The 16,011-nt window shown below is 41.3% G+C and overlaps 1 protein-coding gene across 2 annotated transcripts in view; it reads left to right on the plus strand.

Annotated features, from left to right (window-relative positions):
• Positions 1 to 324: 324 nt before the first annotated feature.
• The window catches only part of LOC150087344 (retinoic acid receptor RXR-alpha-B-like), a 186,937-nt gene continuing 171,250 nt past the window's right edge, over positions 325 to 16,011 (plus strand). For both annotated transcript variants that reach the window (XM_090371144.1, XM_090371143.1), the window contains exon 1: positions 325 to 1,155. In XM_090371144.1, coding sequence (XP_090227270.1) covers positions 1,062 to 1,155 — 94 coding nt within the window. In that variant the 5' untranslated portion in view covers positions 325 to 1,061. The remainder of the gene's footprint in view (positions 1,156 to 16,011) is intronic.

A 16,011-nucleotide genomic window follows, 5' to 3' on the forward strand; every position in this document is an offset into this window, starting at 1 on the left:
GTTGCTAGAGACGCGCGCGCGCCCTGGCATACTCCATTCGACCGTCCGCTATGCCACCAACCAGTCACTGATGCCGCTCGAGAAGTGATGCCGACTATGACTGCGGTGACTGCGGTCTGCTGCGTGTCTGTTGCCACTCACTCGCTGATCTTTCGCCCGAATTGCAGTTAGCGAAGAGAGTAGCGGCTCGAGGAGCATTTGTTCATCGTCTTCCTTTATAGCTGGTGGTCGTAAGTGCAGTAGTTGAATGATAACTGCCTTTCTCCTCAGTGCCTGAACTTTTTGTAATAGCAATTGCGATGCACTGAGGTGCATATTTATTGCGCATAAACACTGCATCTGAGGTCTACAAAAATAAAAATTTAAAAATAATTAAAAAAAGGAAAGAAGAGATGAACGTTGTGCCCTTGTCAAGTCCTTCAAAGGTTACAGCCCGATGAATCGCTTCCGTCCTAATCTTCCCTGTTATGTGAAGTTTGCAACAGAAGAGATGGCAAAGGAACTACCTTTCAAATCCCCTCTTGATTTGTTGATTAGAATTTCAAGTTCCTGTAGGTGCATTCTTGTTTGAACGCAAAAAGTCATCCATTTGTGGAGATGGAAGAGATTTTTCGCTTGCCGATTGGAGTGGAGGTGTCCTATGGATTATACTATGCATACATAAATCAGTTGGACCACATTAATCCGTGGATCCAAGAATATCAATGTACTGGTTATTACTAATATAATCGCCAGGACGTTATTGTGGCGCTTGGTGTTGTTATCACTGCCACCTTTTTTTCCCCCCTTACCAGCAATTCTCTACTTTCTTTCATACAGTACTTCCACTCTCCATGCTAAGGAAACACAAACCGTATCTTTATTTGTGCAAACCTTATGCTTCGAGAGTTCGTTCGTTCCAAAAAAAAAAAGAAAACGAATTTTTACTGCATCTTGACTTAGTTGAACACTGCCACTTCGGGCTTCTTTTGACACTACAGGCCTGATGGAATACCGTCTGTGGAGCAGCTGACACCATTGCTACGCTCTCAATATATATAGGATTACATTAAAACATCGCTATGCACAAAAAGGAGAGACCAAAGCTATCGGTAACAGCGCTACTGTATGGATCTCACAGCAGCAGCCCATGGATACAGCCATCGACATTACCAGGTAAAGTTTGTTTATACCTGTGTATATGTAATGCGCTTGCGCCATTTCATACCGCGTATCTATTCGTGTTGGTTTATTCAGGAAAAAGCTTTTCCTTCTAACCGTTGATTTGTCGTTACCGGAAAAAATTTTAGCTTCAAAATAACACCTTATATTCTGATAATGGTGTGACAGGATAATGCAAAAACATGGTGCACTTGATGCGAAGCACCCGTTCCCCTCTTCCTGGCACACAGTGTTTAGGGTCCCAGTGTTTATAGCATAGTTGAAGAAAAAAAAATTCTCAAAAGTGTTTTTTATATAATTATATATAGGTTGTATATTATATATATAATATATATGCTTATATAATTATATTAGATTAGATTATATAATATATATATATATATAATGTATATTATATATAATTATATTATATTAGAAAATAAAATAAATAGATAAATATATTAAATTCACACAAAAACAGAAAACTCCAGTTTCGTCATGTGCAGCCAAAATATTAAAAACGATACAGTACAAACATTTTAATGTTCAATAAGTATAACCCAATATATCTCTAAAAAAATTAGTGTAGACAAGTAAAAAAAGATAATAATAATAAATAGAACACTCGCTTAATTAATGAGCAACAAGAAAAACAGTAAATAATAATATAATGAAAAATTATGAGTTTCATTTTTAAATATGAAGAGATAAATGTATTGAGTTCAAGTGGACCAAGGTTCATTTCGTTAATTAAAAATAATATTTTGTAATGCGTCTGTGTTTATCACAGAGCCAGCTCGTCCATTAGGCGAAACTAGGCGGTCGCCTAGGGCGCAAAGGTGTCCTAGGGGCGCATTCCAACAAAATGTAATTTTTTTAATAGTTAAAAAAATAATTATTTAAATTAAATAAGGTAATAATTATTTCTATATAAAGAAATAACATTATCTAAATATTTTATCAAATATTAAGAATATATTTTAAAAAAAGATTGATTTACAACCTAATACTCTCTATGGTTTTATGATATTCAGTGCCGGATTAAGGCACGAGCTATCAGGGCAGTCGCCTGGGGCGCAATTCTTACTGGGGTACCAGGAGCTGAAGAGCAATGGAAGGATTTTTTTTACAAAACCTTACGCAGATTTCTAGGATATGCAAAGCGATGCCAAAATAATCTTTCTCCCTGGGGTGCGCGAATACCTTCGTTCCGGCCCTGATGACATTTGGGGTTGCTTTGTCGGCGCATCACTTTGATGTTTAATTAAAAGCTTCTGAAAATATTAATAGAAAAGATAGGGAAGAAGGGATAATATTTTACGTCAGATGCCTGCTCCGTTTTTCACGCAGAAACTAAACATAGTGCAAAAGTACATTGCTTTTCATTATCACATCATACAATAAATCATAATAATATAAAGCAAGCAGATAAATATTATAGATGAATGGGTGAGAATAGGTAAGATTGTTGGTAGGCAGATGGATGGTATAGAATACAATTGGGGCGCAAATTTTAAGTCTCGCCTAGAGTTATTGTTGTTGATTGGTTTTTAGGAGCATTAGCAACTAAGGCCATATTGCTCGGGGGAATATGCGGTTGTCATTCCCTTGACCTTTCCGCATCCTCCGTATTTGGTGGTGACGGGCTCGAACCCCGGCTCTAATCAAGAAGCGTGTGCTACGCACCGCTGCTCCTTCCCACCTGGCTACGGAATCGCCCTCGCCTAGGGTGCTTGAAACCCTTGCGTCCTCTGTTTACCGCAGTTAGTTGTATAAGTAAAATAAAGTATTTTTATGTGGTGTACCGTCTGTTGTTAAAATAACATAATTTAAAAGTGTAACTGTACCAGGACAGTTAAGAGTTTAATTTTATGAAAGAAAGAAATGATAGTTCCACTGTTAAAGCCGAACAGTGAATCCCTGCATCAACATTGGAACCATATAAATAAAGTGACCAGACGTAGTAGTAGTAGTGGCATGTGATGCAAGAAAGCAAATGTATGAGCTTATGCATCATCAGCCAAAAAAAAAAAAAAAAAAAAATCACACCATTCCCTCCAAATGCCTGTCCAGTTCCTCCTTAAATTTATTCAACCTATCAACTTCCACAACGACAGATGGAAGTTTGTTCCAGCAATTAACCACCTGCTGGCTAAAGGCAAATTTCCGCACATCTATTCTACATCTGTCTTTTCTTAATTTGAATTTATGCCCCCTTAGGTTCGTAATCTGAACAAGGGGAAGCATCCCATCAGAATTCAGCGTGCTCAACCCATTCAAGGCCTTATATAGCTCAATCAGATCACCGCGCAGGTGCCTAGTCTCCAGCCACTGCAATTTGCAGAACTTAAGCCTCTCTTGGTAAGAGGATCCCTTCATTCCCCTCACTAATCTTGTTGCCCTTCTCTGTACACGCTCAAGTAAATCTACATCCTTCCTAAAATGAGGCCTCCAGACCTGTACGCAGTACTCAAGGCGTGGCTGGAACATTGCCTTATACAGAGGGATAATCACCCCCTTTTCCCTGCTAGCAAAATTCCTATATATCATTGACAAAACCCCATGACCCGCCCTGGCAGCCTGTCTGCATTGCTCAGAAAACTTCATATCTGCCTGCACAATTACTCCCAGGTCTTTTTCATTTTCTACCACCTTAACTGTAGTACCACACAGTTGGTACGTTTCTCTGGGATTACTTCTACCCATATGTAGTACTTTGCATTTATCAAGGTTAAACTTCAGTTGCCACTTCTTAGCCCATATGCCCAAATTATCTAGATCCTGTTGCAGTAGCACACTGCCATTACTGTCATTAACAACCCTGCCAACCTTTGTATCATCTGCAAACTTCGACATTAAGCCTGATATACCTTCATCAATATCATTGATAAATATACAAAACAACAGTGGACCTAACACCGAACCCCGTGGGACTCCACTAATAACATTAGTCCAAGAAGAGCAGCACCCATTGATTACCACCCTCTGTCTTCTACACTTAACCATCCTTTTATCCATTGTAGCAACTTACCCTTAATACCATTCTGCTCCAATTTGTACAATAGTCTTCCATGCGCAACAGTGTCAAAAGCTTTCCTGAAATCCAAATATATGATATCAAAATTATTTTTCGCATCCAGTTCCTTTGTAACCACATCATAATATCCTATCAAATTTGTCAGACAAGACTTTCCCTTAACAAACCCATGCTGTGTCTGAATTATTGCTGCAGTCTTGTCTAGATGATCCTGCAATGCATCTTTAACCAGCGACTCCATTATTTTCCCCGGAACAGAAGTTAAACGTCCCGGATTATTATTATTATTATTAGCTACATGGTGCAAGGAAGCCTGAGGCTTATGCTGCACCAGCCAAAAAAAAAAAAAAAAATTCCCGAGTTACCCTGAGAGAGAGAGAGAGAGAGAGAGAGAGAGAGAGAGAGAGAGAGAGAGTGTCAAAAGTAGAAGGGTATCACTAAGAAAGAGAAGAATGATGATATCCAGCTCAGGACCCTGGGTATGCCAAGCCCATATGCGGGACAGTCCCGGATTTAAGTCGTTTGCACCGGATTAGATATGTAGCCTCCATACTTATAACAAGAATCGCGATAAAATTAAAGTTAATTGATGCGGATGAAGAAAGAAGTGGGCTTTTGACGAGATATCATATTTAAAAAAATGTGCTACTGATTCGGCGCCTCCGTAGCCAGCAGTGCGTAGCACACGCTTCTTGATTAAACTGGGGTTCGAGGCCGTGACCACCAAATAAAAAACCTAAAATAATAAAATAGCTAATGATTCAAAAATAAAATAATGGAATGACCAAAGAATGCCAACCAACAGATATAAGGCGGATCGAAATATTTAAACATTTTGACACAAGGGAGATACCATGCAGGCATTTGAAAAGAATAATTGGATTTGCATTATGTTTTGCGGGAACCAAATGGTGCAACGGAAAGAGTTTTTTCGATAGTAAATAAGTTGTGGAATCAGAAAAAAATACAACTGACCGTAGAAACGCTGAAAGCAATACTGCAAGTTAAATACAATTTTGCTAATTCTTGTGAAGAATTTAACAAAGAAATAGCAAATAACGAAGAATTATTAAGAAAAATTCACACCCCGGAAAAATATTTAATTATATTAATTTCTATTGTTTTTATTGTTAAAAGAAGTATGTATTTTTATTATTATTTCGCGGAAATACCTATATAATATAGGTAAAAAAACAAATATAGACTATATATGTATATATATTCTTTTAATAAATGCGGTATTTTTTTTATAAGTTTATTTCATAGAAGTATATGTATTTAATTTATATTTTGTATGTGAATATTTTTTATAAAAAAATTTTTTAAAAGTATATGTGTATATTGCTTTTTTTGGGGGGGAGTTAGAAAATAGATGTCCTGCATTGGAATACTAAGGATCTAGTCACTTTACATATTACACGAACGTTTCTCGCCTACAGCATAAAGTACTAATTTAAATGCAGAAATAATACATATATTAGAGGATGTGCACACTGAGAGAACTACAAAAATTTCCTTGTAATTTTCTCTGTCAGACCTGAATCGAAAGAGAGATATCTGCCAAAGCCGACAACCATCGACTTATTTCAATTCTTAAATTGCTTGAAGGAAAAATGAGCGTATCTTAATTGACATTAGACTGTTGAACAGTATGCACTACCGTTATAGCAGCCAAAAATATGAGTTATGAAGATCAATATGGAATTTCAATTCTTTTTTCAATCATATTTTTATTGAATTTGCCTTACATTGGGACAAAACATGAAAAATGAAATGAGTTAACTTTAATTAGACAATTAAACTTGCGGCCAGGACTCAATAAGGAAGATTTTACGAAACGAAGTGCCGGTCGGGATATATTGTACGAGTAAAAGACCGTTAACCATTATACGTGACATTACTGCTGCCTTTGACAAACCAGAACGGTGTTTCACTATCCATTCCGAGTCCTTCTTACTGTATAATGAAAAGAAAATACTGATGGGAAGAAGTCCTAATTATTTTCCCAGACGTGGCATATGACAGCATCATTAGTAGAGTGCGACAAATATGGAATACTGAATAAATTTTTACTTCAGAGAACTATTATTTTTCGCATGCGCGGTAGTCATAGGCAATAATGATGTACTCCTTACGTGAACGCTCAGTGTGATAGCGAGAATTACAGTTTGAACGCTGGATTCATATTTTCCCTCTCATAACATGGGGAAATTTTTCATCGTAAAATAGACACTGTGTGTGTCACTTGTAAAATCTTGAACTTGGCATATGAAGAGTATGTGACTTACTTCTGTACACTTCTCCTTCCTGTTTCCTTTCGTTGAATAGGTATATTTTTTAATTTGTTGTGATTTCTTTCTGAATTGGCGATGAAGTTAACACTGCTGGTGAACAACACTTCTGCCATTCTGAGGGTCTATCGGAGCTGAACTTACGTTTCAGTGCCGATGTACTTAAGAATCGATGTATCGTGCCTAGTCGGCACGATTCATTGCCGTCTGCCATTTCTTGGAGGGAGGGGGTATGGGTTGGATTCCCGTAGACTACTGGAGGAATTTCTAATGTATAATTCATGCGAGGCTGTAATTAGCCAATATGAATCCTGGGGTGTAGAAAATTTCCCCATCAGTTATTGTGAGTTTTTCACGTCGTATACAGTATTTGCATGTGCAAATCGGCCACTGAACACACTGCATTTACCCGCATAAGCATTGGAGTGGGGAAGAAGCTGTTAATACAATATATTTTTTTTTTTATGCCGAAAGTATTTTAAGCTTGGGATTTCAGTTGATGTAAAAATGCTCATTGTTAGAGAAGAACCTAGTACTCTTACATCGTTCTTCACGGATACGTTGTTCAATGCGAGAAATACACAGTAACTTAACCAAATGCCATTGACATTCCAAAAGTTATTGATAGTGTTTGGCATAAAAGTCTTTTAAATAAGCTTCCATCTCATGTATTGCCAGATGTTTTTTGTAATGGGGTATCCACTTTTCTCTCTAGCTCACTGTGGGTGATGGCAGATGGCGCTCTGTCTTCTAATTGCTCTACTAATGCTGGTGTTCCCCAAGGTTCAGTTCTTACTCCCACTCTTTTCCTCTTGTACATTAATGACCTTCATCCATTGACTAGAAATCCTATCCACAGTTTTGCTGGTGATAGCACATTGTATTCCGTCTTCTATTTTGAGAAACCTTGTCCTGCACACTTTCTCGAATATCCACTACCACTTCCTTAAATGCTGATCTCCAGGTATTCTCCAGTGGAGCAAGATAATTTAGTTAATCTGCCTTTTTTTTTTAGGGGGGGGGGTCTGTCTGGTAAGCTCGGGCGACGCCACGGTTTGTCTCGCCACAGTTAATCCCTACTACAGTAACTTTTTTTTTTTTTTAATGAAAAACCCGAAAAAGTTATCAAAACCTATAGTACTTAGTACCGTGCATGGGTTGAAGGAAATGGAGACGTAGGGAGGGGATACCGGAAACTTTGCTCTGGAGACTAAACATGGGTTTCCCCCACTTGAAGCTTCCAAGAGCAAAGTGGTGGTATTGCACCGGTTGATCAGGTATTGTACCACCGATCCCTAGTACTAGGTGATATTCCGTGGGTCCCTAGGCTACGAGGCCAGATGAACAACATAAGGGTAAAGTGTGTTCGTGTCAAGCGGCACCAGGGGTTCCCCCATCACCACGTAATATACATTGTCATGTGAAACAGCACTGTTGAGGCCAGAGATTTAAAAGTGTGTGGGAATTGTAAAAAAAAAAAAAATGTTTAGTGTTGTGTAGCGTTCATCTGTTTTTTTTTTTTTTTCTTTAGCAACACCACTACCTTCTTTCTTTCTTTTTATTTATTTATATATTTTTAAATCTATTTCTTTATTCATTTTTATCTTATTTTTATTATATATATTTTATTTTCCATATCCAGCACCATGGGTGGGTTTTTTTTTTCTTTATTTCTTTTTTTCCCTCTGGAATGGGCCCCGTGAGGATCCTGGCTCACTTCCGGCAACACCAGGTGAGTCAGAGTCTCTTTTGAGACAGTACATGCTTTACATGTACTGGCCCACCATCCCGTGGTCTGGACGAGTACCCAGAATCATCTCTCCAGGTAATTGATGCTTTTGGGTAGCCAAGTGGCCAGAATAGAACAACAGGACACACACACATGATACACACAAGCCTACACGAATCACATTTATTGCTCTTTTATAGTGGTACTATTCTTTACAGAGACACGAGGCGGAGTTGAACTGACGTTCTAGGAGCCGCCCTTTAAATAATAAATAAATTTTCTGTTTATACTCCGGGACGACCAAATGATCAGAGGAGTTCACAAGATAGACAGAATACAAGAAACAGCACCGTATTCAGCAGTCACGGGCTTGAACCCCGGTCACTCAAGGCACGTGTACTTATGCACCCGCGCGCCTGACCACTAGGCTACGGCGGCCTTTACATATACACATCTCCAAATATCGTTGTTCATCTGGCCATTTAGCCACTGGACCCCTGCTGGGTCCCACACTTTTCCCCGTGAAGGCAGACCAGGTACCCAGTAGTTTTAAAGTTTTACTCTGGCAGGCCCTGCCACCTAATTTCCTGAGATTTCAGTGGCTAGGACCTAAAAAAAAAAAAAAAAAAAAAAATCTCGCTCCGTACTCGGTGGGGTTAAGGCAATTTTAAGTAGAAAGGCCAAGTGAGGTTATAATGAACGCAATTAAATTTAGTGGTTATTAAATATTTGCAACTTATGTGGGGTATACGCTAGCATGATAGGTAGAGGGGGGAGACTGAAGGCTGGGGGAAAAGACAGAATTATGGGGACGATAGAGAAGGCAGGCCCATGTCCTACCAGGCAAAGAAAGAGGTAGTGGGATGAGGAGTGGGGACAGAAAATGCCGTCCCCCCGCCGGGGGAGAGGGGAGAAGTTGGGACCATGCAAGGGAGCGTGGTTTAAGAGCCAAGGTGGCCAGCAGCAAGCTGCGGTTTGCCTTCAGTCATATTGGTGTTCCCATTTGGGACATCACTCATGGGACCAGATCCTGTCAAGTTCAGTCAAGTCAGTAGAGTCCAGCGTTGATAGATGTCAAGTCTGCTGGTTTGTCACTATTGGTCAAGTCCTGTCCAGGTAGTAGAGGTGTCAATTCCGGGTTCCATATCAAAAGCAGAGATCAGGATCCATCAGGGTTGGATTACATCTGGGGATAACAGGGTGTCTGCTAAAGTTTGTGAAGTGAGGAGAAGGCATTATTTCCTTCTTGATTTCTTTCCCAATCAGGGTTGTCTGTTTTGGTTGCGCTTCGTGCTAGTGTGCAGTTTTGCCATCATCCTCCCAGGTTGTTGTTTTGCATACAATGGCACAGAGCACCTGTTGGTTGTCAGTACTGATGTTTTCTGATTTCGTGCCGTCTGGTTTTGGAGGTTATTATCCACTACCCAGTTCTTGTCACTTGTTTGGCTTGTCTGTTGGGCATAAAAGGAGAAAGCCTGGTACTCCTCTTTTGTATGCAGTATATGGTGTTCCTCTCCTCTGGGACATTATTATTATTATTTTAGGGTTGCCTGTATTTGTGTCTGTAAATTGCATATGTTCTATCGTCGATTTGCCTGTTTTGCTGGACGAAAAAACCCCAGTTACTGGGGAGAAAAACCTTGCTATCTACGCCTGAGACCGACTAACTCAGCCACGGAGTGAAAAAAGCCCATTAAAGTTCCTCGCGTCATCGACGGGATTCGAACCCAGGCCTTTTCCACCCGGTGTGGGGAGGACGGTGACGTCCTTCCCACACCGGGTACCACTGTGCTACCCGAGCAGACTGTCCTCTGGGACAATATAGGATCTTTGTTATTAGGATGTTTTGGAAGTCGTCATAAAGCTGGCAATCATACGTTAAGTGCTGCCAGCTCTCCAGATCGCTGCAGACACAGGTAGGGTACTCTTCAATTCCCCGAAGGGAGAGTTTGGTATTTGTGGCGCCGTGTCCAGTGAGCAGGTATGCCACGTAGAGGCCAGGTGAAAGCCAGGTTTGGTACACCAGCTAGGGTAAACACGGCCGACGCCATGTTCGACTGGTTTTCTGGTTATCTCCCCTGTATTATAGTTCACCCATCTGTCCTGCCACACCTGCAGCAGGTGAGCGTAGAGCCTCTTCTTTTCGGCGGTGCAGTTATTTGCTGGGTCAGTTGTATGTCCCAGACTGGTTCTTGAGGTGCCCTTTGCCAGGTGGTAGAGTAATCCTTTCCCCATAATCTCTAGGTTAAGGGGGAGAACCCAGGACAGAACTTGCAAGTCGTGGGTACTCACTGTGCGGCAGGCACGAAAAATAATTAGTAGGATCGATCATTGGGTTGAGTCGATAATACTTCGGTTCACTGCAATGGTAGCTTTTTTGATATCGTACGCCAGAGACATATGTGATGATGAGTATGAATACAGCTTTCTAGAAGATATGTAGCATATGCCTGCCAAGGCCCCAATCCCTTCTAGTCACCCTAGCAACGAGAGTAACGAGAGTAATCTTCTGATCTTGGTTCGGATGTATAGTAGGTGGTCTAGGATAAACCCAAGATACTTGAGTTGTTTGGAGAATGTAATCGTCGTCGTCTGGTTTATCTTAATTTTAGGGGGTCTTCGTAGGTCCAAGTTCCCTTTCAGCAGAGTTGAGTTGGTTTTTTCCGGTGATAATCTCAGGTGATTCTGTTTTGTCCAGTTTTTATAGTAGATCCAGGGTCGGGTTTGCGGATTCTTCCAGTTTTTACCTTGAGTTCGCCGAGACCGAAAAAATGAGGTCATCGGAAAACGCCTGGGCATCCACTCCGATGTCTGAGACTTAAACTGTCCAAGACGACGTTCCATAAGAATGCTCCCAGGACCGAACCCTGCGGGCAGCTCTGGTGGATGCTTCTAGAGAAGGTCCGATAGGGCACGTTCTCTTCTATAGATCTGTTGGATAGCTAGTTCTGTATGGTCTGGTAGGGATTGCTGGGAAGGTTTGCAGCTCTCAGTCTCGCCAGGACGCTCGGCCACCAAAGGGTGTTCAGTGCCCCAGCAAAGTCCACAGAGATCAGCAGGAAGTATTTTGTGTTGCAGTTCTCCACCTTCCCCAGAAGATGCTAGTGGGCATTTATGGCAGAGTGACCTCATCGAAAGCCGAACTGGTTGGGCGTTGTTAGTCCTGCGGTATTGTAGTGGTGTTGGAGATGAGCATGTAATAGGCGCTCGAGGAGGTTGCTGGCTACCGAGAGCAATGTTATAGGCCTGTATGAGTCTGGTAGGATAGGCACCTTGGAAGGGGTAGTATAGGCACCTTGGAAGGATTTTTTAATACGAGTTTGACGTTGGCAACCTTCCATGGTGTTGTGAAGGTACCTGTATGAAGGCATTTGTTGTAAAGATTTAGCATCAGGTCAGAGGGTGTTCAACTGTTTTTTTTTTTTTTTTTTTTTGACAATTTAAGATTCTAGCAGGTCCGGTCCTGGGCATTTATTTCTTCTGATAGTTGACGCTGCGGCGATTAGTTCCGCCCTGGTGAAAGGCGGCTCTAATTCCTGGTTATTATAGGTCATGTTTTCCTGGCACATTTTCTTCTGCTCCTACGTCTGCGGTTCGACCGGCAGTCGAAAGACCCCATCCAGAATATTGTTTATGGTACTTTCCCAGTTTGTAGCCATGTCCTTGTGACTTTCTAGTTGCAGCGACGACCCCCCCCCCCGGGGGAGCTTGTTTGTGGTGATTTGTTTTTTTTTTTTTTTTTGATTTGGTAGTTGTTGGCGCATCGGCTTCTGTGGCCATATTGCACCTCCCAAGGTTTTTGCAGTACTTTGATCCAAGCCCGAGGCGGGAATCGAACCCGCGACCTTTGTGGTGATTTGTATGGTTTGTCTAGGGCTGCCAGTTACTGGCAGCCCTAGTTTGAAGCTGCTCCTGAATACATATACGCGGTTATCTGGATGATGTGGGTCAAACTAATGCTTGAAAACATCTCAAGAGTTCTTCTATGAGGCTCAAAAACCAAAGAGCCTTCTGATATTTGAAAGTCTAAACTGTGTTTACAGTAGCAGTTTCCAAAGTGCCCACACTTGGATTTTTTTGATGGGGCCATGGTTTTATGAAGCACTTTTTTAACGAAATATGGACAAACCATCCCGCTAATTCGGATATGAAACGTATTTTATTCCAGTCTTTGAGATTAAATGTTTTGAATATATTGTATATGAATTTATAAAAGTATACTCATCACTAAATTTTATGTCAAATCAATTTTGAAATTTAAGAAATATTTTAAGGGAAAGGAGGGAAAAGTATAAAAGTTCGGCAACCTCTGTCTATCTACAGTAATGTCAGGAGTGTTGTCAATAAAATTAATGAGTTTGAACTTTTGGTTAGGGCAACTAACGCTGGCGAAATAGAGCTAATAGAAACTTGATGTCACCCATATGATAATGAGCATACTATAGCATGCATAATGTTATTAGGAAATATAGATAGGAGAGTCAGTCCTCCTATCATAAGCAGCCTGAGAGAAACAAAAGCATTTTCAGATTAGGACTTATGCATGCCAGCATTGATTCTGTTCTGTGAGGTAGTCGAAAACATAGGGACACGAGAACGGGATTTGCTATACACCAGGAGATTGTGAAAGGTATGATGAGAGCAAGCATCTCATAATTGTCTTATTATTGGTGATTTTAATTTGCCCCTTATTGATTGGAGCAACTGGGAGATGAATTCACCATGGGGGGAAAAATATTTAAATGAACTGAAAATCTTATTGTTATGAATAACTCATTACAGCATGTTAAGGAAAGTACTAAGGACAAGAATATTCTATACTGGATCGTCACACAAGAACCAGATAACATTACAAGACTGAGAATATTTATCGGTCATGTAATTGGTACTCAAGCCTTCATCGTCCATCTTAGACTGAACTAGTTACCACGCAGTTCTAAGTTGGATGAAAGGGAGAGAGTTTGCAGTTGTTAACTGTTAAGGCATGGGTTTTAATTTCAGGAAAAGGAGATTATGACACCTTAAGACTTTAAGATGCTACATGCTCTCTATTAACTGACACAAGAGAGGGTGAATACAAAAACAAATTATGATATTAGGGTCCCCTGTAAATAATTACATCTATCAATATATTTATTTTGTCTGTAAATTGCGTGTGTTGTCTGGTCGATTTTCCTGTTTGCTGGACGGAAAAAACCCCAGTTTCTGGGGGAAACCTTGCTATTTACGTCTGAGACTGACTAACTCAGCCACGGAGTGAAAAAAGCCCAGTAAAGTTCCTCGCGTCATCGACGGGATTCGAACCCGGGCTTTTCCCACCGTCACCGTTCTCCCCACACCGGTGTGAGGAGGACGGTGGTGATACCACTGCTACCTTGTACACCCTTCTCATATTGTATATAATTGCAATTCTTGGATTTTGTACACCCTTCTAGCCGGTCGGCTGTGTATAAGGGGTGAAAGCACACACTTGCTATTTTTAATAAAGGGATTTAATAATACCTGCGCAGGCGGGAGGGTGAACACAATGGACTTTGGAACACCATTTAAAGGTCACGTAAGCCACTAATGCATATACTGTATATAAGCCATTAAGAATTATTATAGCACGCGGAGAATGTTAAGATAAATGAATACAGAGCTGACCAGTTTAATACACTGGTGTGCAAAACTTAAGGACCAGTAAGGTTTTCACCTGTAGCTTCTCATAGGAGAGGCCTGGATATGGGAAAATCGTACCAAAGGAACCTCGTGAGGTAGAGAAATGATGAAAGAAACAACACCGACACAACAACGGAAACAAAACAGTACGGAGTGACTTTATTCAAAAATGACACCATAGCACTGGTTGCCATGAAACAGATGTATCACCGCCAAAGATGGAACAAAGGGAAGAGGTGGTCCTCAGTAGGAGATATGGCTACCCTATTGTCGATGCAGGCTTTGCGCCGTCTATCCATACTTAGAACAATGTTGTTGACAATTTCTTGCAGTAACATCGTCCATTCCTCTGCCAGCGCCATCTTCAGCTGGTGACCATTTTCTGGTGGGTGTGGACGTGTCTCTAGGCGTCTCCCCATAGCGTTCCATATGTGTTCGATGTGATTTAGATCGCGGAACGGTCAGGCCAAGCCATACGAGCAATGTCCTCACTTTCCAAAAACATATCAACAGCTGCAGTGCGATGGGGTGTGGCTCATATCTGGTGAGTATGGGCTTGGCACACCCAGGGTCCTCAGCTGGATATCATCATTATTCTCTTTCTTGGTGATTTCCTTCTACTTCTCTCTCTCTCTCTCTCTCTCTCTCTCTCTCTCTCTCTCTCTCTCTCTCTCTCTCTCTCTCTCTCTCTCTCTCTTCTGACACACACACACACACACACACGGTAACTCAGAAATTTTTTTTGGCTGGTGCAGCATAAGCCTCAGGCTTCCTTGCACCATATGGCTAATAATAATAATAATAATAATAATAATAATAATAATAATAATAATAAACACGAACTCGGGGCCAATGGCAACTTGAACAGACGAACACGGGGAAGAATTATCTCTGTACAGTAGCTTGCGCCGGTTACAGTACCGCCTTCCAGTATCTGGAGTTGTGTACGTCCATTCAAGATAACACCTCCCCAGACGAGAACACCGCGACTGCCATATCGATCGGTTTCAGCGATATTTGCGGGTGATACCGTGTGCCAACCTCTCGCCAGATTAGCTGACGTCCAGAATCGCTGGTGAGACCGAATCTACTCTTATCAGTAAAGAGTACCTTACTCCATTGCGCTGCTGTCCAGTCCTTGTGTTTGATGCACCACTAAACGGTGTCTGTGATGGGCAGGTTTTAAAGGGACACAGCGTACTGGCCGTCGGATAAACAGTCCACCTTTGTGGAGTCGCCTGACCACAGTAAACCGCGATATCCCGCGTCCTATGCAGCTGGTTTGCAATGAATCCCGCTGTCCGGCGTCGGTCCCTATTGGCCTGTAGGAGTATCTAGCGGTCATCATTGGGCATTATTTTTCGTGGACGACCACCACTGGTCCTTCAAGCAGCTGTACCTGTCGTTCTGAAGGCCGACCACGCACGTGAGACGATGCTATGGGCGATACAAACTCTGCAGCCACATTCCTCGCACTTCGACCTTCCTCGATCTTCTCAATTGTTCGACCCCGGGTAAAGTCATCCAGATGTTGTCTACTGGCCATATCGTTCTCTGTGACACTGTATGAAACCAATCGAACGTCTGTAACAATTGTGCTCACCATTCGGTAATTTTCGCATAATTGCTGAACAGCTGCTTTTATCTCTTTATGTGAGCCCTCTCATCACGATTGAAGTTTTTGCATGTGTACCAGCTTTCTACTGAACGGCCACAGTTATGCAAATCTACACAGGCTGTTGACGTAGCCCAGTGGTTAGGGGAGAGAGAGAGAGAGAGAGAGAGAGAGAGAGAGAGAGAGAGAGAGAGAGAGAGAGAGAGTGCGTGCGTGCGTGCATAGCACGCGTTCTTCCTTGAGTGAATCGGAGTTCAAGCCCGTGACTACTAAATACGATAAATATTTGTATTGACGATTTATTGTAAACTCTACTCTACTGACTTGGTTGTCGTGCCGGAGTATAAACAGAAAATTTATTTTATTTTGTTTCGTTTGATTTTGTGGTTGTAACCTTTAGAAATAGTGTTGGTCCTTAAATTTTTCACACCAGTGTAGAAGAGAAAAAGATGGCATGGTATAACTAAAATAAAGACAGGGAACCCATTTGCATTTAATTTATACCTGCCATTTGGCCGAGCGGACACTGAAATTTATA

The sequence above is a fragment of the Mastigoproctus giganteus genome, chromosome 4 (assembly GCF_048544385.1).
Source record: "Mastigoproctus giganteus isolate SK-2022 chromosome 4, ASM4854438v1, whole genome shotgun sequence".
Lineage (NCBI taxonomy): Eukaryota > Metazoa > Arthropoda > Arachnida > Uropygi > Thelyphonidae > Mastigoproctus > Mastigoproctus giganteus.